The following is a 27,975-nucleotide window of genomic DNA, read 5'->3' on the forward strand; positions in this document are numbered from 1 at the left end:
TCGAGTTACCAAACATCAGCCTCAAAACCCTAATGACTTGGAAAGAATCTGCAAAGAGGAGTGGAACAAAATCCCTCCTGAGGTGTGCAAATTTGGTGGCCAACTACAAGAAACATCTGACCTTTGATTGCCAACACAAGTTTTGCCACCAAGTACATTGTCATGTTTTGTGAAGGGGTCAAATACTCATTAAACCACTTACCAATCGGCCCATAGCCGAATTACGGCTACAGGGCGGTCGGATAACTCTGGGGGGGGGGGGGGGGGGGCGTACTATGACGTCCGAGCACAGTGACCGCCGGGTCCAGAGGACCTAGCGCATCAAGGTAAATGGCTCCTGACAGCAGCAAGTTAACACATGATCGCTCCGTCAAGTGACGTCATGTCCTGTTCCTCTCTCCTCTCCATACAGTGTGAGCGGAGAGAACAGATGCAGCAGCGCTGTGGATGTACAGTGCTCACAGCGCTACTCAGTGACAAATCCATCATCCATCCATCCCCCTGTATAAGCCATCCCGCCATCCATGTTCAGCCATACCCAGTCATGCTCGGTGATACCCAGGAATACCGAGCTGTACCCAGCCATGCTCAGTCCATGTATGTGGCCAGGCTGTGGAAGTCTCACACATGTGGTATCGCCTTACTCGGGAGTAGGAGAATGTATTTTGGGGTGTCATTTTTGGTATGTACATGTTATGTGTTAAAAATATTGTATAAATGGACAACTTGTGTTTTCATTCTCTTTCCACATTTTCCAAAAATTTGTAGAAAAAAAATATAAAAATATATGACATGTCCAAAAGACTCATTAAGCCTCGGGATTATACGTTGGGGTGTATACTTTCCAAAATGGGGTCATTTTTGGGGCATTTCCACTGTCCTGGTGCTCCAAGGCCTTCAAAAGTGTAAGAGGTAGTCTGGAAATTAGATGTGTAATTTATGCTCCAGAACACCTGATGGTGCTCCCTGCATGTTGGGCCTCTGTATGTGGCCACACTGTGTAAAAGTCTCACATATATGAATAGCAGAATGTGTTTTAGAGTGCAATTTGTGGTATGCATATGCTGTGTGTGAGAAATAACCTGCTAATGACAATTTTGTGAAGAAAAAAAACAACAAAAAAAAAAAACACTTGATTTTGCCAAGAATTGTGTTAAAAAAAAAAAAAAAAAAAAAAAAATGTACAACTTCAAAAAAAACTCACCATGCCTCTTACTAAATACCTTGGAATGTCTACTTTCCAAAAGGGTTCAATTGTGGGGTATTTGTACTTTCCTGGCATGTTAGGGTCTCAAGAAATGATAGGCCAACAGTACTTCAGGTGTGACTGAGTAATTGTCATTTAAAATGTGGGCACGAAAGCTGAAAATTGGTCTGGTTAGGAAGGGGGTTTAAGTGCCTGTAATTCTGTCTCACTGTTAAAATAAACCTACCATCACACCCACACTAGTTGCTGCCGTCAGTGTGGCAGGAGTTCCAGAAGTTTTGGGCGGTCAGTAATTTCAAACTGAACTACAGTAAATCCTCAACATCTTTCTGCCAAAGTTGGACCTACAAAAGACTTGACTGCTTTTCTTTTAAAACGGGTTCCACCTCCATCCGATACCTTGGTATCCAAATACAGGCAGATGCATCCCAGCTCTTCCAGGAATTTTATTCCCTTACTATGTATGTGTCCAAACGGCTCTCATGGCTTGGTAGGGTTAACACCTTGAAAATGGATGTTCCTCGGTTTTTGTAACTATTCCAGACAATTCCTACACACATACCCAATTCTTATTTCTGAAAAATTGTGCCAGCTGTTTTCTAAATTCATTTGGAATGCAGCTTGTCCCAGAATTCAATACAGAACATAAACAAAAGTTAGAGGAGGAGCTGGAGCCCCAGATGCTTCATTCATTGGGCTTTCACACTGAGAATGCAGAGGAGCCGTTTTTTCAGGCACTTTACAAGTGCTAGTCTAAGCTCAAAAGCGCCTGAAAAATGCCTCAGTATAAAAAAGGGGTCCAAGTTCACGTTCACCTTTCATAACATGTTACACCCATATTCAGGATGTAACATGTTATGTATGAATGGACAGGCCCCCCAATCTTTTTTTCCCTAAACCATGAACACTTGCAGAGGCTTAAGCTGGGTACACAATACAGTTAAAACACACACACACACACACACACACACACACACACACACACACCTGACAGTTCTGGGTTGGAAGATGGCTGTATTAAATCATGTGGAGCGATCTCATCTCTGCTGAGCTGTTGTGTTCTTGGGGGGGGGCCCTCTCTCCCAGAACACACAGATCAGCACTGACTCCCGATCTGCACGCTCTGCCGATGGCAGTCAGCTGCTAGTTTTCCAGCATGCACGTCTGACAGAAACCGGCTTCTGGTCGGACAGACTGACACACGCAGAATTTCAGCTGGTATTTTTTGTCTCAACATTCAGTTCTGACAGTGGTTCCAACCATTTTATTACTCTACTAGTACAATTTTTTCCATTCGTGTCCCACGCTCGATTTTTCCTTTCCTTGCTTCCTGTCTGGCAGAACAAGCTAGAAGGCAATTTAAACAGGAACACAGACAAGTCTAAAAAGAAAACACTCCGCATCTGTGAAAGGTTTATGTACATAAAACAATTAAAACAAATAGCAACACTACATTAAAGTGTAAGTTCACCTTTACAGAAAATATATAAGGTTGCTTTACACTGGACCCCCATCCCGGTCCCGCTGTACTGTAGTCTTGTGCTGTCAGGGAACATATTTGGGGGGCACACCCTAATGCATACTATATGGTAGGAGCCACTAATTCAGGGTACTTTGGTGACACTATATGGTTATATAGTGCTAAGCCCACTTACTGCATCAAAGTACACCGAATTAGTGGATCGTACCATATAGTGACAAATCCCCCCGTATTTTTTGAATATGTTCAGGCGTTTTTAACTAGCCTGCTGGAAATGTCATTGTAGAATGTGCGCTGTAATATGTTCTGTACTGTTCGTTGGTCTTATAGCAGCACCATCTTGAATTTAAACGCATTAGGGTGTGCCCCCAATATATGTTCTCTGTATATTGTAATAGACCCGGACCAGGTTTTTTTGGGGCAGGAGCACCCCTCCCCCTCTTCATTACCTCTTATTTAATGGCCACCAGTGCATAGGAGGAATCCCTCCTATGCACTAGGGTAGGATCCACTAATTCAGGGTATTTTTTTGAATATGTTCAGGTGTTTTTAACTAGCCTGCTGGAAACAATCTTGAATGTGTGCGCTGTAATATGCTCTGTCAGGGACTGGAAGGATGCTTTACTGGTCCAAGTAGAGAGAGGAGAAGGCCAGGATTTCAAATCCCCAGACCGATGAAGTGGCATTGCAGTCCATGACAGAGCAGGATCGCGGAAGTACAGTGTAAGGTCAGCCTACAGATTTCCTGTAACAGTGAACTTACACTTAGACCCTTTTCACACCGGGGCGTTTTGCAGGCGCCATAGCATTAGAAATAGCGCCTGCAATCCGCCCTAAAGAAGCTGCACCATTGTATGTAGTGTGAAAGCCCCGAGGGCTTTCACAATACAGTGGTGCGCTGGTAGGACGTCAGGGAAAAGTCCTGCCAGCAGCTTCTTTGGAGCGGTGAAGGAGCGGTGTGTTTACTGCTCCTTCACTGCTGCTCCCCATTGAAATCAATGGGGCAGTGCTGTAATACCGCCGGCAAAACGCAGCTATTGCGGTGTATTGCCGGTGGTTTTAACCCTTTCTCGGCCGCTAGCGGGGATAAAAGCACGCCGCAAATCCAGTAGTAAAACTCCGGTAAAAATAGCATTTTACCGCCCACGCTATGGGCGGTGTGGTGTGAAAGGGGTCTTAAAGACCATTTCCAAGCAAATGCCAATCTCCCACTAACCAGAACACATTCATCTTTTCTTACTGTAAAATATAAAACCCAACAATCTAAGAAAAAATTATTTCTTAATGGCTTTAAGAAAAAAAAAATGGATCTTTGATTTTTTTTTGTAATACCAGAGCAATAAGTTAAGCCTTGTTCACATGGGGCATTTTAAACCGTGCCCATGTTTTACCCATTGGGATGTACAGCAGCCTGTGGCAACAGTCTCATAAGGGTGAACTCAGAAGCTGAACTCGTCCAGGAGCTGTGCACCCACATGGATGTCACGCTGGCGGCAGCAGCATCTGTGTCTATGCAGCCACTGCATCCCAACTAACAGCTATGAGACAAAACGCCTGTACATCCCTGAGCTGGTACATTAAGGCCACCGAGGTGTGCCCATTCCCTGAATGTTCCCACTTATTTTGGTACGTCAGAACAAAACATTAGCAAAAGCAAAACTACATTGACAGTCATCATAAGAAAGGTTTTACTTACCAGATGCAGCATCGTTATTTTTTCCTACCGTCTCTATGTGCAGATCAGCAAAATGTTTGATGCAAAATCTATTGTCAATCTGATATAACAGCGCTGGGCAAAGGTAAGCAAACTGATCTGGTGAAATTGGAGAGTGTGTGTTCAGCCCATAATAATTAAGGAGCTGGGTGGCATTCAAACACTGAAAAGAAAAGCACATTTTAAGATTAAAAATTAGAAGAAAAATAAATAAATAAATTTAAAGTGTATGCTACCTCAAAACTAAAATCCATATAGGCTTTCAATTATTCATACAGCTTAGTACAAGTTACCTGTAACTCTTTATTGTGCATGTTGCTGCAAGATGACAGATTATCCTGACAGTTCTCCTGTGTTCATGCTTCTAACTGACCACACAAATTGCAGAAGATTATCTGTCCTTTTGTGGACGGTTTGCACCCCTGGCATAGCTGCTAGGGGATGCAGGATTCTGTTCCCATGCACAGCATACATGTATTCCCTGTAGTCTGTTTCGTACCATGCCCACTCCCAGCTCTACTGTGTTGATTGATAGCAGAATCTTGCATTCAAACTATAGCATACAAGGGAAAAAAAAGTACTTTCCCGTGGTGTCTGGCCTGTCAGTCAGACATCCCCAGATGGGTGCAGGTCAGCAGTAAGCTGGGCAAAGTTTGTTACGTGTGAGAGTGGCTGCAGCATCTGAAGAGATAGAAGCCATATTACAGTAGACAGGGGAGGGCTGCAAGTTACGAGTTCAAGTTCTGATACTATGTGAGGTGGAGGACAGAGGCAGGACTTTGAGAGGAGCTGGTTAGCAGGCTACTGTAGAAGAGCTGTAGACTGCCTAGCACACCAATATAAGCCAGGATTAGAGATAGGGGGGGGGGGGGGGGGGGGGTACACTCATCTTTACCACTTGCTGGCCTGCCAGGCAGCATACTTGAATAAGGGTCTGGTATTATTTTTGTGTTCAGACCTCGTGCCATTTTATTTTTTTAGGTTTACATGCTGCTGTCAGCCAGTAATCCCTCGGTGACTACAGGGAGGAGTCACTGGTTGTTAGGAGCCGACACCCACCGGTGTCCTAACAAACGCAAAATAAAAAAAAACACGTACATGCGTTTCTGGTGCATGTCTACTAAAAAAAAAGTCTATGGGGCCAAAATCGTGCAGCAAATGCATAAAAGTAGCACAGGACCTTTTCTAAAAATGTGCAGTACTGCATTGATGTGAACAGGCACCACAAGAGAATGGGATTTCCATTGTTATGCAGTTCTGTGCAGCGCGTGTCACACCAAAAGTCGCACTAGTGTGAACCAGGCCCAAGTCCCCATAAACAACTTGGAATAGATATTGACACTTGAATGCCTCTGTCCACATTTCATTCTGCCTAATATCTTCAATTATAGCCACACATGAGCAGACTACAAGTGTATGCAAGAATGAATGACAGCACAGCTTCCATGTACAAGTGACCTAGTGGGTCAGAAGTATGGTGAAACCTATACTATTCAGCATGAAATTGTAAATATCGTAAAGGGGCAACGATCCTAAAAGTGGCACACACGTCATGTAAGTAAACACAGATTGAGGAAAAAAAAAAAAAAAGTCTGCCTAGCGTTTTGCTTTAACTTGCCTACTCGGACAATTTTGACATTTTTCACTTTAGTTAGAACAACCCAAACATTTTCTGAAAGAAGAGACCCTGGTGAATAATAAAAAACACACACACACACCTTAACAAGAATTGTAGTGCACAAAAACCTTTTTTGAATAAAGATGTTGAATGAGGGAAATGGATTTGAAACATGTTAATGCACGCACCTGTGAAATGGCAACAAACTACAGTACCTAAAACGGTCCATAGGCAAGGTTTTAAAAACCTTTACAGGTTATTAGTTAAGAATTAAAAACGCAAGCTATGGTACTAGAAATCTTGCGCTCACTTAGACATTCACAAAGATACCTCACATGTCTGATATAAAATCACAGCTATATGCGTGCCAGACCTATGTGCACGTTTGGGGCTGCATTGCGAGCACAGGGAGACTGCGGCAATTTAAAGTTAGAATTTAACCAGTTAAGGACCGAGCCTCTTTCAGGCTCGGTGTTTATATGTTTAAAAACAGTTTTGTTTTTTTTTGCTAGAAAATTACTTAGAACCCCCAGACATTATATGTTTTCATTCTAACACCCTAGAGAATAAAATGGCAGTCACTGCAATACTTTTCACACCATATTTGCGCAGTGGCCTTAGGGTCCTTTCACACGGGGCGGATCAGTTCTGATCCGCCCCGTGGATGTCCGTTTGCTCAGCGGGGATCACTCCGCCGATCCCCGCTGAGCAGGGAGATGACAGGTCTGTCTCCGCACACTGTGCAGGGACGGACCTGTCACAGCGCCGCTCTCCCCTATGGGAGATCGGATGACGACGGACCGCAGTGCCCGTCGTCATCCGATCCGATCCGCAGACGGATGGAAAAATAGCTTTTTCCTCCGTCACACTTTTTCGGATCGGAGCGGGTCGGATGTCAGCGGACATGTCACCGCTGACATCCGACGCTCCATAGAGCTCTATGGAGCACCCGTTCAGGTCCGCCTGAAAAACTGACAGGCGGGCCTGAACGGGACGTTAGTGTGAAAGGGGCCTTAAACGCTTTTTTTGGGGGGAAAAAAATTCACGTTTTTGAATAAAAATAAATAAAAGGCAACAGTAAAATTAGCCCAATTTTTTATATTGTGAAAGATAATGTTCTGCTGAGTAAATTGATACCCAACATGTCATGCTTCAAAATTGCCCCCGATCGTGGAACGGTGTCAAACTTTTACCCTCAAAAATCTCCATATGGGGGATTTAAAACAATTATACAGGTTGCATGTTTTGCGTTACAGAGTAGGTCTATGGCTAAAATTATTGCTCTCGCTCTGATTGCGGCGATATCTCACGTGTGGTTTTCATATGCGGGCGCTACTCACGTATGCATTCACTTCTGCCCTTGAGCTTGTTGGGACAGGGTGTTTAAAAAAATATTTTACTGGATTTTATTTAATTTTTTTACTGTGTAAAAAGGATCACTTTTATTCCTATTATAAGGAATGTAAACATCCCTTGTAATAGAAAAAAAGCATGACATATCCTCTTAAATGTTAGATCTGGGGTAAAAAAAAAAAAAAAAAAAAAAAAAATTTGTGATAAAAGTAAATTACACTGAAAAAATATTCCTTTAAAATGTATGGGCGTAAGTGACGTTTTGACGTCACTTCCGCCCTCCTATGGTATAGAGACGAGTGAGGGCCATCTTAGCCTCACTCGTCTCCATACCCAGCAGAGAAAAGGACCCGATGGCCTCCGCAGGCAACGATGGCTCCGGTAAGCAGCAGAGGGCGCGGTCCCTCTCCCGCCGCGTAGACCACCATCATCATAACACACGACCGGCGCCTGAAGAGATGGATCTCCGAGTTGTGGCAGCAGCTGCTGTCATTCGAGATATCCCTCTTTAACCACTTGAGGACCGCCGTATTGCCATTGTACGTCAGCACAATGGCACAGGCAGGCACAATCACGTACATCTACGTGATTGCCTTCCAGCGGGTGGGGGGTCCGATCGGACCCCCTCCCGCTGGTTACGGCGGTCCGATTCGGTCCAGGAGCGCTCCGTGATGAGGGGATGGCCGTTGGTTTTCGGCCACCCCCTCTGGATCGCTCCTGGCCAATGAGAAGCTTCCTCCCCTGTGTATTGTTTACACAGGAAGGAGGAAGTGATGTCATTCTCCTCGGGGCGGTCTTTTTGACCGGACTACGAGGAGAAGAGTAAAAGTCTGCCTGCACGAACACTACACTGACATGTAGGTACACACAGGCACACAAACCCCCCCCGATCCCCCCCCGCCCCCCCTCCCCCCCCAGTCACAGTGTCACTGATTGCATTGATCATTTCTTTACTGATCAATGCATTCAGTGTCAGTTGTGACAGTAAAAACTGTCAGGACAGTTAGTGTTAGGTCCAGGGTAGCCCCCTATCACCCCCCAATAAAGATTTAACCCCCTGATTGCCCCTAGAGTTAACCCTTTCACCCCCTTTTGCCAGTGTCACTAAGCGATCGTTTTTCTGATCGCTGCATTAGTGTCGCTACAGTCGCTAGGTAGCTAGTTATTTTTTTAGGTTCACCGCCAGGTTTTTATAGCGCTAGGTACCCCGATATACTACCCAATAATGGTTTTAACCCCCTGATTTCCGCTAGTTAACCCTTTCACCCCCTTTTGCCAGTGTCACTAAGCGATAATTTTTCTGAACGCTGCATCAGTGTCGCTAGGTAGCTAGTTATTTTTTTAGGTTCACCGCCAGGTTTTTATAGCGCTAGGTACCCCGATATACTACCCAATAATGGTTTTAACCCCCTGATTGCTGCTAGTTAACCCTTTCACCCCCTTTCACCAGCGATCACAGTATAAGTGTCACTGGTGACTCTGGTTAGCCAGTTAGTTATTTAGGTTCCCCGTCAGGTTTTTATATAGCGCCAGGGACCCCCATATACTACCTAATAAAAATTTGAACCCCCTGATTGCCCCTAGTTAACCCTTTCACCACTGATCACCGTATAAGTGTTACGGGTGACTCTGGTTAGTTTGTTTTTTATAGCATTTTATATTCAAATCCGGAAGGCAGTGCTTGGTTTTCGGGGTCCCGTACGTGGCTAGGCTCCCAAAAAGTCCCCCACATGTGGTATCCCCGTACTCGGGAGAAGCAGCAGAATTTATTTTGGGGTGTAATTTGACTTCTGCCCATAGCATGTGTGAGCAATATATCATTTAGTGACAACTTTGTGCAAAAAAAAAAAAAAAGTTTGTAATATTCCCGCAACTTTTGGCAAAATATAAAATATTCCATGGACTCAACATGCCTCTCAGTAAATAGCTTGGGGTGTCTACTTTCCAAAATGGGGTCATTTGGGGGGGTTTTGTGCTATTTTGGCATTTTATGGCCTTCGAAACTGTGATAGGTAGTGAGGAGTTAAATCAAAAATTTGCACCCTTAGAAATCCTGAAGGTGGTGATTGGTTTTCGGGGTGCCGTGCGCGACTAGACTCCCAAAAAGTCCCACACACGTGGTATCGCCATACTCGGGAGAAGTAGCGGAATATATTTTGGGGTGCAATTCCACATATAACCATGGCATGTGTGAGCAATATATCATTTAGTGACAACTTTTTGTAAAAAAAATTTTTTTTTTTTTTTTTTGTCATTATTCAATCCCTTAGGACAAAAAAAATAAATATTCAATGGGCTCAACATACCCATCAGCAATTTCCTTGGGGTGTCTACTTTCCAAAATGGGGTCATTTGGGGGGGATTTGTACTGCCCTGCCATTTTAGCACCTCAAGAAATGAGATCGGCAGTCATAAATTAAAAGCTGTGTAAATTCCAGAAAATGTACTCTAGTTTGTAGACGCTATAACTTTTGCGCAAACCAAAAAATATACGCTTATTGACATTTTTTTTACTAAAGACATGTGGCTGAATAAATTTTGCCCTCAATGTATGACTAAAATTTAGTTTATTCGATTTTTCTTATAACAAAAAGAAGAAAATATCTTTTTTTTTCAAAATTTTCGCTCTTTTTCCATTTATATCGCAAAAAAAAAAAAAAAAAAAAAAAAAAAAAAAAAAAAAAAAAAAAAAATCGCAGAGGCAATCAAATACCATCAAAAGAAAGCTCTATTTGTGGGAAGAAAAGGACGCAAATTTCGTTTGGGTGCAATATTGCATGACCGCGCAATTACCAGTTAAAGCAGCGCAGTGCGAAATTGCAAAAAGACCTCTGGTCCTTAAGGTGTTTATTGGTCCGGAGCTGAAGTGGTTAAAAAAAAAAAAAAAAATGGACGTACATAGTCGTGCGCTGGTCGTAAAGTGGTTAAGAACTCTCACATTGAAGGTCTTTTTTCAGGCAATTTAGCTCTAAAAATAGTGCCAAGCGCCTCTCATGCTTCCCCAGTGCGAAAACCCGAGTGCTTTCATACTGGGGCGGTGCCCTTTAGGGATGGGGGGAGAAAAAAATAAAAAAAATAAAGTCCTGCATGCAGCATTTTATATAAATCGCTCCCAAAATGCCCTGCAAGTTGAAATGAATGGGCAGTGTTGCCGAAGTGCCTGCAAAGTGATTCTGCAGCACCACAGCACAGGCACTTTTAATCCTTTGTTTGGCCGCTAACCGGGGTTAAAAGCCCCAGCGTGTGAAAGGGGTTCAAATTTATTTTTTTGTATTACTATCACAAGGGATAAACAAAAACACCCACACACTATCAAACTTCTTGGTTTCGCCAACTCCCCAAACCTCACAGATGAGCAAGCCCTTGGTTCACAGGCATGCTGTATGCAGGGCAGCCCATTCATGTCAATGGGCTGCTCTACCCACAAAAATGCAGGGGGGAAGAAGTCCCCAACCCTCCCTCTCTACAACAAAAATGCACCACGTTTGCCAATGCATGGCAGTACTAATAAGAGTTAATAGCACCCCTGTGTGTCTGCATGTTAGGAACACGCCTCGAGAATGAGAATTCTTGACTGGAAAAAAAAAAAAAATTGAGAAAAACACTGTTGTATGCTGTGCATTGTATAATAATAAAACCTTCTGCCAAGATGCTTGAGATCAAACATGCTAGCTCAATGAAACTATAAAAGGGCACCATCACACTGGTTTGCTTCTAAACTGCCAGTAAAACGCCTATGAGTTAATGGAACACTTCTGGTGTGATTTCTAAAAGGACATGCGACTGCACCAAAAAGGCTTAGTTGGAGCGTTTGATGCGGTTCCCTTTTTTTTTTTATGAAGAGAAGAGTTTGTATTTTTTAGCTCCCCAAACATGCTCCAAAGATGCTGCAAGCAGGATTTTTTCACCCCAATAAAAGCGCACCAACCCAGCATGAAAACATTCATCGTTTTTAAAGGGGGAGCATATTTCATGAGCTTTTCAGGCTTTTTTTTTTTTTTTTACACTACACATAAAAGCTCTTGAAAAACTCAATGTAAAAGGGCCCTAAAGGAGTTAAAGTGGAAGTCCACCCCAACACTTAACTTCTCCCCTGCAATCGTTAATGTGAGCCAAGTTCAGCCTTATGTATCAAAATGAAAATCACAGTTTTTCTACCTTTATTTTGCAGAATCCAGTGCCATTGCATGACTTTGAATCTACGTCCTTCCGAGACTAAAATCAGCCAGTGGGTGTGGTTACTGAAAGCCAATGACATCACTTCCTAGGAGGGACACTGTACATATGCAGCCAGTAGGCGTATACAGGATGGGAGGAGCCGATCACAAGTACCCGCCCAGTGTTCTCTCATTGTACATCCTAATTCAATGAACAAAAAGCCCCAGCCACACAGGCCTCTGGGGTCTCAGCTCAGTGTCTACAATGATTACAGTACAGGCAACCACACTAAGGCTCCGTTTCCACTAGTGCAATTTATCATGCAACTTTGGACACAAAATCACATGGCACGTCACAGCCCATTGATTTTAATGGCACCTGTTCCCATCTATGCAACTTTGAAAAAAATAAAAAATAAAAAAAAAATAAAAAAGGTGCCTGCAACGCTTTAAGGCAATGATCCAGAGTGTAAAGTTGGAGCAAAGCTGCACTCAAAGTTACATCCAAGTCACACTCCAGAGTCGCCCTAGTGCTGAATGCCGCTAAATTTGGTGCACACATTTACTAGCATATTTCTGCTTCCAAGAGAAAGGCATCTACGAAACATGCTCCTAAAAAGGTGAACTTTGCCTTCAACCACTTAAGGACCGCCACATGGCAATGTACGTCGGCAGAATGGCAGACAGGCACAAGCACGTACATGTACATGCTTGCCTTCCAGCGGGTGGGGTCCGATCAGACCCCCCTCCCAATGGCTGCCGCGGTCCGTTACGCTTCAGGGGCGATCCGGGATGAGGGGATGGCCGTTGGTCATCCCCTCTCGATCGCTCCTGGCGAATGAGAAGCTTCCCGCCTGTATAGTGTAAACACAGGCAGGGAGTAAGTGATGTCACTCTCCTCGTGGCGGTCTTTTTGACCGGATTGCGAGGAGAACACAATAGTAAGTGCACCAACACTACACTGACACGTAGGTACACATAGGCACACAAATACCCCCCCCCCCCCCCGATCACCCACCATTATCCACCATTATTACCCAATAAAGGTTTAACCCCCTGATCAACCGGCAGGTGATATCAATTTGGTTTTAGGGTCAGGGTCTGCGTCACCCCAGGCAGCGCTAGGATAGTGCCAGTACCGCTAACAACCACGCGCAAAGCATACACCTCCCGTAGTGGTATAGTATCTGAACAGATCAATATCTGATCAGATCTATACTAGCGTCCCCAGCAGTTTAGGGTTTCAAAAAAAAAAAAAAAACGCATTGTTAGCGGGATCAGCCCAGATAACTGCTAGCACCTGCGTTTTGCCCCTCCGCCCAGCCCACCCAAGTGCAGTATCGATCGATAACTCACTTACAAAACACTAAACACATAACTGCAGTGATCGCAGAGTCAGGCCTGATCCCTGCGATCACTAATTTTTTGGTAGCGTTTTACATTTAAATCCTGAAGGCGGTGCTTGGTTTTCGGGGGTCCTGTACCTAGCTAGGCTCCCAAAAAGTCCCCCACATGTGGTAATCCCGTACTCGGGGAAAAGCAGCAGAATTTATTTTGGGGTGTAATTTCACTTATGCCCATAGCATGTGTGAGCAATATATCATTTAGTGACAACTTTGTGCAAAAATAAATAAATAAAAATTGTAATATTACTGCAACTTGTGGCAAAATATAAAATGTGTCATGGACTCAACATGCCTCTCAGTAAATAGCTTGGGGTGTCTACTTTCCAAAATGGGGTCATTTGGGGGGGTTTTGTGCTATTAGGGCATTTTATGGCCTTTTGAAACTGATAGGTAGTGAGGAGTGAAATCAAAAACTTGCACCCTTAGAAATCCTGAAGGCAGTGATTGGTTTTCGGGGTGCTGTACGCGGCTAGACTCCCAAAAAGTCCCACATATGTGGTATCCCCGTACTCAGGAGAAGCAGAATATATTTTGGGGTGCAATTCCACATATAACTATGGGGTGTGTGAGCAATATATCATTTAGTGACAACTTTTTGTAAACTTTTTTTTGTGTCATTATTCAATCACTTGGGACAAAATAAATAAAAAAATATTCAATGGGCTCAACATGCCCCTCAGCAATTTCCTTGGTGTCTACTTTCCAAAATGGGGTCATTTGGGGGGAGTTTGTACTGCCCAGCCATTTTAGCACCTCAAGAAATGATAGGCAGTCATAAATTAAAAGCTGTGTAAATTCCAGAAAATATACTCTAGTTTGTAGACGCTATAACTTTAGTGCAAACCAATAAATATACGCTTATTGACATTTTTTTTTTTACTAAAGACATGTGGCTGAATAAATGTTGGCCTAAATGTATGACTAAAATTTAGTTCATTCGATTTTTCTTATAACAAAAAAGTAGAAAATATCTTTTTTTTTTTTTAAATGTTCAGCCTTTCCTTTTATATATCGTAAAAACTAAATATCGCAGAGGCAATCAAATACCATCAAAAGAAAGCTCTATTTGTGGGAAGAAAAAGGACGCAAATTTCGTTTGGGTACAACATTGCATGACCGCGCAATTACCAGTTAAAGCAGTGCAAAATTGTAAAAATACCTCTGGTCCTTAGGCTGACATGGTTAATAAGCTGGTTTTAACTGCTGTGAAGAATGCACATACCTAAAGAGACTGTTAGGGGTGTATCTGTATTGTATCGTCAGTACCCATCAACTAGACAGGTCATTGCAAATCTGCTAGAGATGCATCCTGTGGCTGTGCCCTCGTTTTCTGGAACTGTAGTAGCGGAAGGCTGAGAGAACAATACAGTCAAATCTCATAGCATGCACAGTGGTACCAGTATGTGGAATTTGTCATAGCAAACCTTACTGCCAAGACAGGGATAGGGTTGTATGCGGGCAGTGGGAACGGTGACATGTAGTGAAAAAGTAAGTACCTCAGAGATGGGATTTCTAAGGCAATTTTGAAATACAAAAAGGTGTGTGTGTGTGTGTGTGTGTGTGTGTGTGTGTGTATTAAAAAAAGTTTTACTATTACAAAAAAAAAAACCATGATAAAAATGATTCCCAATTAGTGTAAAAGGGAAAAAAAAAAAAAAAAAAAAAAAACCCCACACACACACGTATCATAATATGCATAGTGATCTAAAAAGTTGTAGCACCCCACTACACACTGTTAAACTATCCATACAAATTCATTTTGGATGGTGAGTAGTGGGAATTTCCAACGCGTTTCGAAATGTGTATAAATTCAAAATCTTCTTCAGGGACTGGATTTTTGGGTGCCTTCAAAGGATTCCTTCCTCCAGTGGCCCCTTTAATGTGGTGAAAGGCTATTCAATCGAGGTTGGGGGAATGCTCTCTCCAATAATATAGCGGCTATGCAAGTCTTGACATCCTATAATTGGTAAAACGTTCACATGGTATTTTTGGATTCTAAATTGCATTTGTACTCTATACTTTTTCAGAAGTGGTATTAGTCCCTGAAGATTTGAATTCATACACATTTTAAAATGCGTTGGACATTCCCACTACTCACCATCATTTGGAATTTGTATGGCTGGTTTAACCATGTTTAGTGGGGTGCTACCACTTTTTAGATGATCACTATGCAATATTATGATACATGTACATATGTTTTTTTTCTACTGTATTACCCTAATTGGGAAACCATCATGTTAATATTTTTTGTAATAAAACTAATTGGCCAGAGAGTTGGCATCTTTCCAAGGATGAGTGCAAGACAGCAATACCCAACATATTCTGCACCGTTAACCCCTTTGGTCTTTAAGTGGTTAAACTGCCCTCATTTGCAGACCGAAGTTCACCTCTGATCTGAAAGACAAAAACTACACAAAATGTTTTTTATATCAGAGCTGAGAAATGTGATAATCTTTGCCGCTGTTCTGTCAAAATAGGCGGCCCATCAGATTAGGCAACGTAAGTGACATTCTGTCAGCTGAATAATTACTGCACACGCACAACAGGTTTGCTAATATGACAGAACACCTGCAGTCATAAGGCACCAGAGGATATCCTACTACACCCAGCTACGTCTTGGATTTCACAGTCATTTAACGAAGTGAGCGTCTATAAAACAATATATAGTATATGGAGCTCGGTCATGCCGTTTTCATGTTATATTTTCAAAGCCTAAAAGGTTTAGCGCTGACCAGTATGGGGTGTACCAAGATGGCCTCCGCCACATTCCTACTGCTGGTGTCCAGCTTCTTTCAAAATGTTACATTCAAAACAGCATCACCGATGTCATTATATTAATATCCACCCGGTTTATGGCGAAAATGACTGACGTGGCCGAGTGTAGTAACATGTCCACTGCCACCTTCTGACTGCAGGTGTTCTGTCACATTAGCAAAACTGTTCCTGCGCATGCATCAAGTATTCAGCTGACAGAACGTCACTTACGTTACCTAATCCTAAATTCGACAGCTATGAGCAGAGAACTGCTCTGCACTTGTTACATGAATCGTGGAAATGCCGGATTAAGATAGTGGGAAGTTTAAGATAGTGGGGGTTCTAACACCCTAGAGAATAAAATGGTGGTAGTTGCCACAGTATTTGTGCAGCGGTCTTACAAAACGCACTTTTGGAAAAAAAAAATACACTTTGTATTAAAAAAAAAAAAACAAACAGTAAAGTTAGCCCAATCTTTCTTTTATATTGTGAAAGATAATGTTACACCGAGTAAATTGATACCCAACATGTCACGTTTCAAAATAGCGCCCGCCTGTGGAATGGCGACAAACTTACCCTTAAAAATCTCCATATGCGATGTTTAAAAATTTCTACAGGTTACCAGTTTTGGGAGGTACAGGGGGGAGGTCTAGGGCTAGAATTATTGCTCTCGCGATTGCAGCGATACTGCACGTGTGGTGTGAACACTTTTTTGAACGCTATTCACGTATGCATTCGACTCTGCGCACAAACTTGTCGGGGGGGGGGGGTGTCGCAAAAATTTTTATATATATATTACTTGTACAGAATATAAGACAAATTATGTGATACCAGAAATAAAAAGTAGACATATTGAAGTACGGATGATACAAAGCAAAGAAGAATTTCAAGATGATCTCGTGGGAATGACAATAAATGGCCTTATATATTTTAGAATTTGAAAACATTCTTATAGCTGAGTTTTAAACATTTTAATCCCAAGAAAATATAAATATGTCTAAAAGAAAATATATGATTTTAAAGTTTTGACCATAATTTCTAAAGTATGTTTATAGTAAGTATTATATAGTAAGGGAAGAACATAAAAAGGTATATAGGAGGGGAAGGGGAGGGAATAATTCTCCGGAGGAGGTTTTATATATCTAATGTTGTAATTCTATAAAAAATCTTAATCACCATAACAATAAAACTCGGTTGTCAATATTATCTGACGTATAATATTTAACCCAGGGTTTTCATATGATATCAAACTTTGTCATCTGGTTTTTATCTATAGCGTCCATTTTAGCATGGATGAAAGATTGATTCATTCTACGTTTGGTTTCTGCAATATTCACCACATCTGTTTTCCACGCATTGGCTATAGTCTGCTTTGCGGCTATCAGGAGTGTAAGAACTAATTTGAATGGTTTCCGATTCAGAAAGGCTGGTTTTAAATTAAGGAGAGCTATAATTGGGTCTGGAAAAATTGGACGATCAAAAAATTTTGTAATTATCAGAAAGATCTTTTTCCAAAATGATTGTACAATTGAGCAATGCCACCAAGTATGTATATAGGTACCTTTTTCTGGACAGCCACGAAAGCATTAGGCCAGTGTTGTCTGTTGAGAATTTGGCGATTCTCGCAGGAACCAAATACCAGCGTGTGAGAACTTTATGATGATGATTCAGACGCCAATATATTTATAGAGGAAGATTTTGTGAAAGACCATATGTTGGACCAAGACCTAGAATCGATCGTACAATCAAAATTTTTCCCCACTTGGCCACATATTTTAGGTATAACAGTATTAGAATTAGATATCAATTGTGTATACAATGATGTAATACGACCTTTAGCATGTGGTTCCTTGAGACAAAATCTTTCAAATTGAGAATTATTATGCAAGTTTACATTTAAATTGAGAAGAGGAGTATAAAAATCTTTGATTTGGAGATATCTGAATATTTGATTGTGGAAGCTTATATAATTCACATAGATCTGTAAAAGATTTTATTGATGTAGTTGAAGTTAAGTTATATAGACAAGTGATACCAGCCTTAGACCAAGCTTTAAAGGTTTTGGGATATTTCCAGGCTGGGTAAAAAGTCGGATTCTTGTGGAAAGATAATAGCGGATTTTGTGGAGATTGCAGACCATGTGAATTTCTATACCTATCCTATATAGATAGAGAGTGCTTAGAAATGGGGTTATTTATAGACTTACAATCCGAAGGTTGTAACCATAATATATTGTTTATAGGAAGAGGATCACAGTCTACAGCTTCAATGAGGACCCATAAAGGAATCTCTGTAGAAGAGTGATATTTTGTTAGAGATAATTGAGCTGCCTTATAAATATATGTTAAAGTCTGGGAATCCCAAACCACCCAAAGCTTTGGGGAGAACAAGTGTTTTTTTGTGAAGTCTGGGTTTTATTTTCCCCCCAAGTAAATTTTGTTACTTTTTGTTGAATCAGCCTAAGAAAATATGCAGGAATATGAATCGGGAGAGTTCTGAATAAATATAAAAATTTCGAAAGAACAGACATTTTTACGATATTGATTTTCCTAAACCATGATATCGGCATTGATGACCAATTAGATAACGACCTTGTAATATTTTTTAACCACTTGCTTACTGGGCACTTAAACACCCCTCAGTCCCAGACCAATTTTCAGCTTTCAGCACTGATGCACTTTGAATGACAATTGAGCGGGCATACAACACTGTACCCAAATGAAATTATTTTTTTCCCCCCACAAATCGAGCTTTCTTTTGGTGGTATTTACCGTATATACTCGAGTATAGGCCGACCCGAATATAAGCCGAGGCCCCCAATTTACCCCCAAAAAACTGGAAAACTTATTGACTCGTGTATAAGCCGAGGGTGAGACATGGCTGTCCATCCCTGTGTGTCCGTCCATCCCTGTGTGTGTGTCCGTCCATCCATCCCTGTGTGTGTGTCCATCCATCCATCCATCCCTGTGTGTGTGTCCGTCCATCCATCCCTGTGTGTGTATCCATCCATCCCTGTGTGTGTGTGTGTGTGTGTGTGTGTGTGTGTGTGTGTGTGTGTATTCATCCATCCATCCATCCCTGTGTGTGTGTGTGTGTGTGTGTGTGTGTGTGTGTGTGTGTGTGTGTGTGTGTGTATCCATCCATCCCTGTGTGTGTGTGTGTGTATCCATCCATCCATCCCTGTGTGTGTGTGTGTGTGTGTGTGTGTATCCATCCATCCATCCATCCATCCCTGTGCGTGTGTGTGTGTGTGTGTCCGTGCAGCCTTGTGTGTGTGTCCAGCCTACCTGTGTCCCAAGCCTCCGTCCCGAGCCGCCGTCGTCCCGAGCCTCCTCTGTCCCGTGCCTCCTCTGTCCCGTGCCTCCTCTGTCCCGTGTCGTGCCGATGGATCGCCGCTCTTCTCGGCGGCCATTCTACAATTCAAAAGCCGCGCCTCCGTCCTCCGCCTGTGATAGGCGGAACACTCAATTTCCCAGCAGCCTGTGTTCCGCCTATCACGGACATCCTCTCATACTCGTCCGTAGTATGAGAATGAACGGATGTCCGTGATAGGCGGAACACTGACTGCTGGGAAATTCAGTGTTCCGCCTATCACAGGCGGAGGCGGAGAAGGAGGCGCGGCTTTTGAATTTTAATGTCCGCCGTCTGTCTGCTCGATACGCTGATCGAGCAGTCAGACAGCGGTGACTCGAGTACAAGCCGAGGGGGCACTTTCAGCCTCAAAAAAGAGGCTGAAAATCTCGGCTTATACTCGAGTATATACGGTAATTACAACTGGGAGTTTTATTTTTTGCTAAACAAACAAAAAAAAAAATGCAAAAAAAAAAAAAATCATGTTTAGTAGTTTGTTATAAAATTTTGCAAACAGGTCATTTTTTTCTCCTTCATTGAAGTGCGCTGATGAGGTGGCACTGATAGGCACAGATAAGATGGCACGGATGGGTGGCACTAAGGGGCACTGATAGGTACCACTGATAGATGGGACTGATGGGCACTGATGGGCGGCACTGCTGGGCGGCACTGCTGGGCACTGGTAGATGACACTGATGGGCACGGATATGTGGCACTGGGGTGCCGCACCTTTGTTGAGGCAGATTGTGGGCACTGCTGGGTGGCACTGACGGGGGGCACTTCTTTTTTAATCATCTTTATTGATGAGGGGGCAGGTGGGCACTGGCAGGGGGCAGGTGGGCTGGCCGTGATCGGGACTGATGTCCCGATCACGGCCGCCGGTGATCGGCTCTTTTTTCTCCTCGCGCTGTCAGCGCGAGGAGGAATAATAGCCGATTACCGGATCTGTTATATCACATGATCAGCTGTCATTGGCTGACAGCTGATCACGTGATAAGGGGGTCGGGATCGACCCCTTGCTCTGATTGGTGATCAGGCGAGTCTCAGACTCGCCGATCACAGAGCGCGCGCCCCTCAGGGGGCGTGCAGGCCGCTCGTGCACGGGACTACGTCAATAGACGTAGTCCCGGAAAAGGAGATCCGCGCTGTAGCCGTCATTCGGCTATAGCGCGGGTCTCAAGTGGTTAATAGAGCTGGGTAATTAGCTGCAAATAAATCGGAGGGGTTAGGAGTAAACTGCACACCCAGATATGGGAGGCTATGATCTACCCACTTAAAGGGTAGTGAATTTTGTAAAGATTGTTTATCTTTTTCGACAAGTGAAATGTTTAATGCTGAAGATTTTTGAATATTGACCTTAAGGCCCGAAATAAATGAGAATTCTTGTAGTACAACCATAAGATTTGGGGCCGAAACATGTGGAGAAGATAGAAAAAGGAGAATATCGTCTGCGAATAAACAGAGCTTATGATGAAAGCCACCCATTTCAATACATGTTATAGTGGGTTCCATCCCAATTCTTTGTGCTAAAGGTTCAATGAGTAAAGCAAATAATGGCGAAAGTGGACATCCTTGACGAGTCCCCCTCAGTATATTAAACTCATCCGATTTGTACCCTGCATATCTGATATAAGCTTTGGGATCTTGATACAAACTAGAGATCCATCGTAAAAAATGAGGGCCGAATCCCCATTTGGAAAGGGTATAGTTCATATATGACCAAGATACTGTGTCAAAAGCTTCCATAATATCTAAAGAAAGAAAACAAGTGGGAATACGTCTTTTTTTAGCGGCATGTGACAGGAGTGTTGCACGTCTAATATTATCTCCTGCTTGACGTAATGGAATGAAGCCCACTTGATCACAATGTATTAGATTGCCTATAATAGTATTTAATCTGTTAGCTAGAATTTTGGCTAAAATTTTTATGTCCAAATTTAATAACGAAATAGGGCGATAATTAGACCATATTGAATCGTCTGTGTGAGGTTTAGGGAGCATACAGATAATTGCAGTTAGGGTTTCTCTTCTAAAAGAATGACCTTCCAAAAAGGGAATTAAAAGTGTTTGTCAAGACTGGAGATAGGGTGTCTACAAACGTTTTGTAATACAGCGCAGAAAAACCATCAGGACCTGGCCTTTTATTTCGTTTCAGATTTTTGAGAACTTCAGATACCTCTATAATTGACACTGGTTCCTCCATCATTTCCATTTGTGTTTTAGATAGTGTCGGTAGAGATATATGAGAGAAAAAAAATCATTTGCTCTAGAAGGGTCGAACTCATTAGAAGAGTATACATTTTTTAATTGTGTTTTGAATTTTTGTAATATTTTTAAAGGATTATTTGTGTATACCCCCCTAGAGATTTTCAGACGTATTGGTTTCGTTGGGTTCTGGCAGGATTTTAATGCCCTGGCTAATAGTGTGTGAGGTTTATTCGCATTGATATAGAAATTGTGTTGTGATCTCTTGATGGTTTTATCCGCTGCTTCAGTAAGGAATAGATCAAATTCCAATTTAGCTTTGTCAAGATTTATTTTAGATAAAGAAGGGTTATTTTGGAATGCTGTGTGACATTTATTGAAATTTGAAAGTTTCTAAAGTCTGACAAAGGATTTTCCGCTCTCTGTTGAATATGTTTGCTTGCTGTAGACATATGCCACGGAGAACAGGTTTGTGTGCTTCCCATAATGTAGTCGGAGAGACGTCAGGTGTGGAGTTATATTTTATATAATCTTTGAGCTCAATTTCAATATTTTTATGAGCTGGATTTTTGAGTAGGAAATCTCTTAATATCCATGTTGGATCTTTTTTTTTTGGAATTATAGAGGCAACAGTAATGTAGCCTGCACTATGATCGGACCATGGGATGGGAATAATTTTTGTAGATATTATTTCTGGAATTAGCCCTATGGACATAAATATATGGTCTATCCTAGAGAATGAGCGATGAGGGAACGAGTAATGTGTGTATTGTCTCTTGGTTGGATTCAATTCTCTCCAAGTATCTACTAGGTTATGTTTTGTAATTAGTTTTGATAAGAGTTGTTTGTCTGCTGTATGCGACTGTGGGATTGGTCATTTATCCAAAAATGGGAATATGGTCTGATTAGAATCTCCACATAGAATTGTAGTACCTATTTTGTGGTGTTCTATAGTTTGAAATAAATGAGAAAGAAAAGAAATAGGATTTGTTAGGAGCATAGTATGATGTAATGGTGATAGCCGTATCAAGTAGGTGTCCTTTAAGAATCAAGTAACGACCTTCTGGATCCTTGATTTCCTTCATTAGTGAAAACTGTATTGCGATGGAAAGCTATAAGCACGCCTCGTTTTTTAGAGGAGGCCGAAGCTGTGTATACTTGGGGGTAGGCTTTACTGAAAAATTTGGGAGTGGATTGCGACGCAAAATGAGTGGCTTGGAGGCAAACTATATGTGCTTTCTTGGATGAAAATGTGCGGAAGGCTTTAGTGCGTTTGTGTGGAACGTTTAGTCCCTGAGTATTTAATGATATGATGTTTAATGGGGCCATGGAGTTGGGAAAAGTAAATATGTGTTGGTATTTATGTTAGAATGTGTGTCATATAAGAAATTATTTGTCTCCAGAGTATAGGGGTGGAGGGAAAGGAGATAATGACTAAAAAAGAAAATACAATTAATATACAATATTGAAATATATCTTAACATATCTATGTTCTTAATGTGTCTGTTGGGAGGAGAAAATCTCTCCCTCCAAGGGTACATGAGCCACTGTCAACTGCCCGGTGTACACCGAGCTGCTGAGGGTAGCAAGAGAGGGTGCAAGGAACTTCCCTGCAGGACACCAAGAGCCAATCATATAATTTCATTTTTTCAAGCAAAAAATAAAAATGTAAGCTAAAGGCAACCTCAGAGACAAAGAGGAGAGAGGGGGAGAGAGAGAGAGAGAGAGAGAGAGAGGAGAGAGAGAGAGAGAAGAGAGAGAGGGGGAGAGAGAGAGAGAGAGAGAGAGAGGGGGAGAAGAGAGAGAGAGAGAGAGAGAGAGAGAGGGGGAGAGAGAGAGAGAGAGAGAGAGAGAGAGAGAGAGAGAGAGAGAGAGGGGAGAGAGAGAGAGAGAGAGAGAGAGAGAGAGAGAGAGAGAGAGAGAGAGAGAGAGGGAGAGAGAGAGAGAGAGAGAGAGAGAGGGAGAGAGAGAGAGAGAGAGAGAGAGAGAGAGAGAGAGGGAGAGAGAGAGAGAGAGAGAGAGAGAGAGAGAGAGAGAGAGAGAGAGAGAGAGAGAGAGAGAGAGAGAGAGAGAGAGAGAGAGAGAGAGAGAGAGAGAGAGAGAGAGAGAGAGAGAGAGAGAGAGAGAGAGAGAGAGAGAGAGAGAGAGAGAGAGAGGGAGAGGAGAGAGAGAGAGAGAGAGAGAGAGAGAGAGAGAGAGAGAGAGAGAGAGAGAGAGAGGAGAGAGAGGGAGAGAGAGAGGAGAGAGAGGGAGAGAGAGAGGGAGAGAGAGAGAGAGAGGGAGAGAGAGAGAGAGAGAGAGAGAGAGAGAGAGAGAGGGAGAGAGAGAGGAGAGGGAGAGAGAGAGAGAGAGAGAGAGAGAGAGAGAGAGAGAGGGAGAGAGAGAGGGAGAGAGAGAGGGAGAGAGAGAGAGGGGAGAGGGAGAGGGAGAGGAGAGAGAGAGAGAAGTTATAATAAAAGGTGCCTAAATTATTAGGAACATTTCTTAAATAAGATTATGATAAAAATATTGATTGGAAGTCAGAAAAACTCGGCAGTAGCCATTCTGTTGAAAAGGCAAAGATAGTAGCCTCAGTACAAGTGTTTATCAGTCCATAGTGTCAGCCAGATCTGGAGGTGGAGATTGTATGCGACTTCTTTTCTGTGGATTGTAGTCTTCTCTTCTGGAAGCAGAGGAGGTTATCAGCAAATGAGGATGATTTTGGCGAGTGTCCGCAGCATCTCCTTGATGTGTTTATCATCCATAGTTTCTGTAAAGTAGTTTGCAGGTCCTTAGCTGTTCGGCACATATATTTGCGACTTTGGAAAGTAAAAAACGCACTGAGAAAGGAAAGCCCATTGGTAGATTATGTCATTTCGCTGTAATATTTGCAGTAGTGGTTTCAGGGTTCTTTTGTTGACTAATCTGTGAGAGGTCTGTGAATAATTGATATTTATGACCCTGGAAAAATAGGGATCTTTATTTCTAGCTGTATTTAGCAGTAGTTCCTTAGTGCGGTAGAAATGCAATTTTGCGATAATGTCACGGGGAGGACCATCTATTTTCTTTGGTGCTAGGGCTCTATGACCCGGTCCAATTCAAGACGCTCTAGGGCAGTGATGGCGAACCTTGGCACCCCAGATGTTTGGGAACTACATTTCCCATGATTCTCAACTACACTGCAGAGTGCATGAGCATCATGGGAAATGTAGTTCCATAACATCTGGGGTGCCAAGGTTCGCCATCACTGCTCTAGGGGGATAGCTGGTTGTAATTCTTGAAAAAGTGCAGTAATAGCACCGTTTAAATCAGTTACAGATTCGGGTATTCCTCCAATACGTATATTGGAGAGTCTTGCGCGATTTTCGAAATCCTCCAATTTGGATTGTAATATGTAATTTTCCTCTTTAAGAAAATTTTTGAGGCAATGTTAGATGTATAATTTTCCAGATCGTCTGCTCTAATTTCCAGTGCTGATGTACGCTGACCAAGTATTCTAATTTCTTTGGTAAGGCTTGTGGTGATATCTGCAGTGGTTTTTAGTGATTTTTGAAGTAGATTTTCTATTTGTTTCAGCGTTACAGGAGGGGATAAGTCTTTTTGTGTGGAAAGTTCTAAATTCTCCAGAACTGACATTTTTCTCAGGTATTTGGTTAGAGAGACTATGTGCTTTTAATGAGAGAGCATCTTTATGTAAAGCAGCAGAAGGGGCTGTCTGTTTGTTCTCACTGTGTCTCCCCTCAGAGGGGGAGGGTTTCAGTGCAATACTGCTGTGTGTGAGGCGGCGCTTTCTTGTTAATTTTCTGCCTCATGAGTCTCCTCTGACCCCCCCCGAATGTCACCAATGTAAGGTAGGGATATTTATCTACCGTTTGGTATGCTATATATGCGGAGGTTCAAGTTACCTCCGCCGTTATATGGCTCCATTGTCCTGCTGAGAATGGAGCTCTAAGCCAGCATTACCTCTCGGCTAGGCTCTGCCTTCTCCCCCTCATTTAACTTTCTAACATCCCTTGTAATAGAAAAAATGCATGACAGGACCTCTTAAATATGAGATCTGGGGTGAAAAGACCTCAGATCTCATTACACTAAAATGCAAAAAAAAAAAAAAAAAAAAAATTCTCCTGCGATGGTCACTTCCACCCTCCAATGCCATGGAGCCGAGCAGGGGCTGTCTTTCCCTCAGTCAGCAGCTAGGCATCCATGGGAGAGAACGCGATGGTGTCTGCTGTAACCGGTGGGTCAGGGTAGCAGCGGAGAAAACTGGAGCGTGGCGTACTGGCACAGGGATTTGTGTGAAGTGCTTAACTATTAATCATGCAGCTCTAGTTCGATGCTACAAGCTTGGCACATCTATTTTTGGTCATTTTCTTCCATTCTTCTTTGCAGGACCTCTCAAGCTCCATCAGGTTGGATGGGGAGCGTCGGTGCACAGCCATTTTCAGATCTCTCCAGAAATGTTCAATTGGGTTCAAATCTGGACCACTTAAAGGAAATTCAGAGTTGTCCCCTTGCCACTCATTTGTTATCTTGGCTGTGTGCTTTGGGTCTTTGTCCTGTTGGAAGATGAACCTTCACCCCAGTCTGAGGACCAGAGCAGGTTATCAAGGATGTCTCTGTACATTGCTGCAGTCATCTTTCCCTCAAACCTGACTAGTCTCCCAGTTCCTGCCGCTGAAAAACAAACCCACAGCATGATGCTGCCACCACCATGCTTCACTGTAGGGATGCTATTGGCCAGGTGATGAGCGATGCCTGGTTTCCTCCAGACATGACGCTTGTCATTCAGGCCAAAGAGTTTAAATCCGTTTCAGATTAGAGGTTTTCTTATGGTCCGAGTATCCTTCAGGTGCCTTTTGGCAAACTCCAGGTGGGCTGCCATATGCCTTTTACTGGAGGAGTGGCTTCCGTCTGGCCACTTTACCATACAGGGCCAATTGGTGGAGTGCTGCAGAGATGGTTGTTCTTCTGGAAGATTCTCCTCTCTCCACAGAGAAACGCTGGAGAACGATCATCTGGTTCTTGGTCACCTCCCCGACTAAGGCCCTTCTCCCACCAATCGCTCAGTTTGGTGAGTGGTCCCCACTCTAGGAAGAGTCCTGGTGGTTTCAAACTTCTTCCATTTATGGATAATGGAGGCCACTGTGCTCATTGGGACCTTCAATGCAGCAGATATTTTTCAGTACCCTTCCCCAAATCTGTGCTTCGAAACAATCCTGTATCAGTCTACATAGGTTTACAGACAATTCCTTGGACTTCATGGCTTGGTATGTACTCTGACATGCACTGTGGGACCTTATATAAAAACAGGTGTGCCTTTCCAAATTATGTCTAATCAACTGGATTTACCACAGGTGGACTCCAATCAAGTTTTAGAAACATCTCAAGGTTGATCAGTGAAAACAGGAGGCACCTGAGCTCAATTTTGAGTGTCATGACAAATTCTGTAATTACTTATGTACATGTGATTTTTTCGCTTTTTATTTTTAATTTGCAAAGATTTCAAACCAATTTTACATGGTCATTATGGGGTATTGATTGTAGAATTTTGAGGAAATTGTGAATACTTTCCGGATGCACTGTAGCGATGGAGTTCCTTCAGGTAGCCTCTATATAAGCAAGTCTTCCTACCGCTACCAAAATACCAGGTCAATTTGGAACATGCAAAAGTAAAATCCACATGAAGGTAAACAAACTACCTATACCACTTATGACATAGGACAAAAACCAAAAAACAAACACGCACAAGTTTTCAATGTTTGGATATTGTTGCTTTTGCTTTCTAGCAAATGTCTTATTTCAGCACCTTTCCTATTTCAGGGCAAGTATGTATGCTACAGAAGGGAGTTCAGTTAAAGATTAGGTGATGGAATGAAAGGTTGGGTAATGAGTAATAGGTGTTAGGGTCTAGTTAAAGTATGTAAGGTTAAAGTAAGTGTTAAGATGTGCTTTACACAGTTAGCGATTGTTTAAGCACACGGTTTCGGTGCAGATTTCTGAAGGCAAATTGATGAAAATTATACCAGCCTTGTTTGACTATTACATTCAGTCACTGACTCAGGACAAGCAGACAAGTCCAAGCTTTTTCTCTGCATTCTTTTACTGGGTCAGCGATTCAAAAGTATTGAAGTCACCGGATTAGCTTTTAACAAGCAATGACAGCCCCCAAATTCTCATAGAAGATTTTTGTTTAAACGTCTATGTAAACCTTAAGGGGGTTGTAACATCAGAAGGTTCATCTTAATACATTCTATGCATTAAGATAAAAAGAGTTCTGTGCGCAGCAACGCCCCTAACACTTAGACAAAAAGTGCAGCACTGGGTAATAAACGAATAGTGCAAGTGATTATGAATAAAAACCGTAATTATACAAAAAGGAGTATTCTAAATAATTAAGTGATCAAAAAAAACATAATAGTCCATATGTGTTAATATGATCAATCCATGAGCAACAAAGACGTGTATCAAACACAAAAGCAGTTCATGGGTGAAATAATCGAACAAAGAAGTGCTCGAGAGACTCGGCTGTCTGGGACTCTCTCCCTTACTGTGGGGGCACTCAACAAGAGGGAGTGGCCAGGAGCGCCAAAGAGGGACCCGAGACCAGGAGGATCTGGGGCTGCTCTGTGCAAAATCACTGCGCAGGGCAGGTAAGTTTAACTGCTTTAGCCCTGGAATATTTTACCCCCTTCTTGACCAGAGCACTTTTTGCGATTAGGCACTGCGTTGCTTTAACTGACAATTGCGTGGC

At 42.5% G+C, this 27,975-nt stretch overlaps 1 protein-coding gene across 1 annotated transcript in view; it reads right to left on the reverse strand.

Moving 5' to 3' along the window:
- Positions 1 to 27,975, reverse strand: part of SLC39A10 (solute carrier family 39 member 10) — a 99,022-nt gene that overhangs the window by 39,632 nt on the left and 31,415 nt on the right. The window contains exon 4 of the mRNA XM_077448740.1: positions 4,384 to 4,564. Coding sequence (XP_077304866.1) covers positions 4,384 to 4,564 — 181 coding nt within the window. The remainder of the gene's footprint in view (positions 1 to 4,383; positions 4,565 to 27,975) is intronic.

This window comes from Lithobates pipiens, unplaced genomic scaffold, assembly GCF_037356315.1.
Source record: "Lithobates pipiens isolate NorthernLeopardFrog02 unplaced genomic scaffold, aLitPip1_a1.2 Scaffold_22, whole genome shotgun sequence".
NCBI classification, from domain to species: domain Eukaryota; kingdom Metazoa; phylum Chordata; class Amphibia; order Anura; family Ranidae; genus Lithobates; species Lithobates pipiens.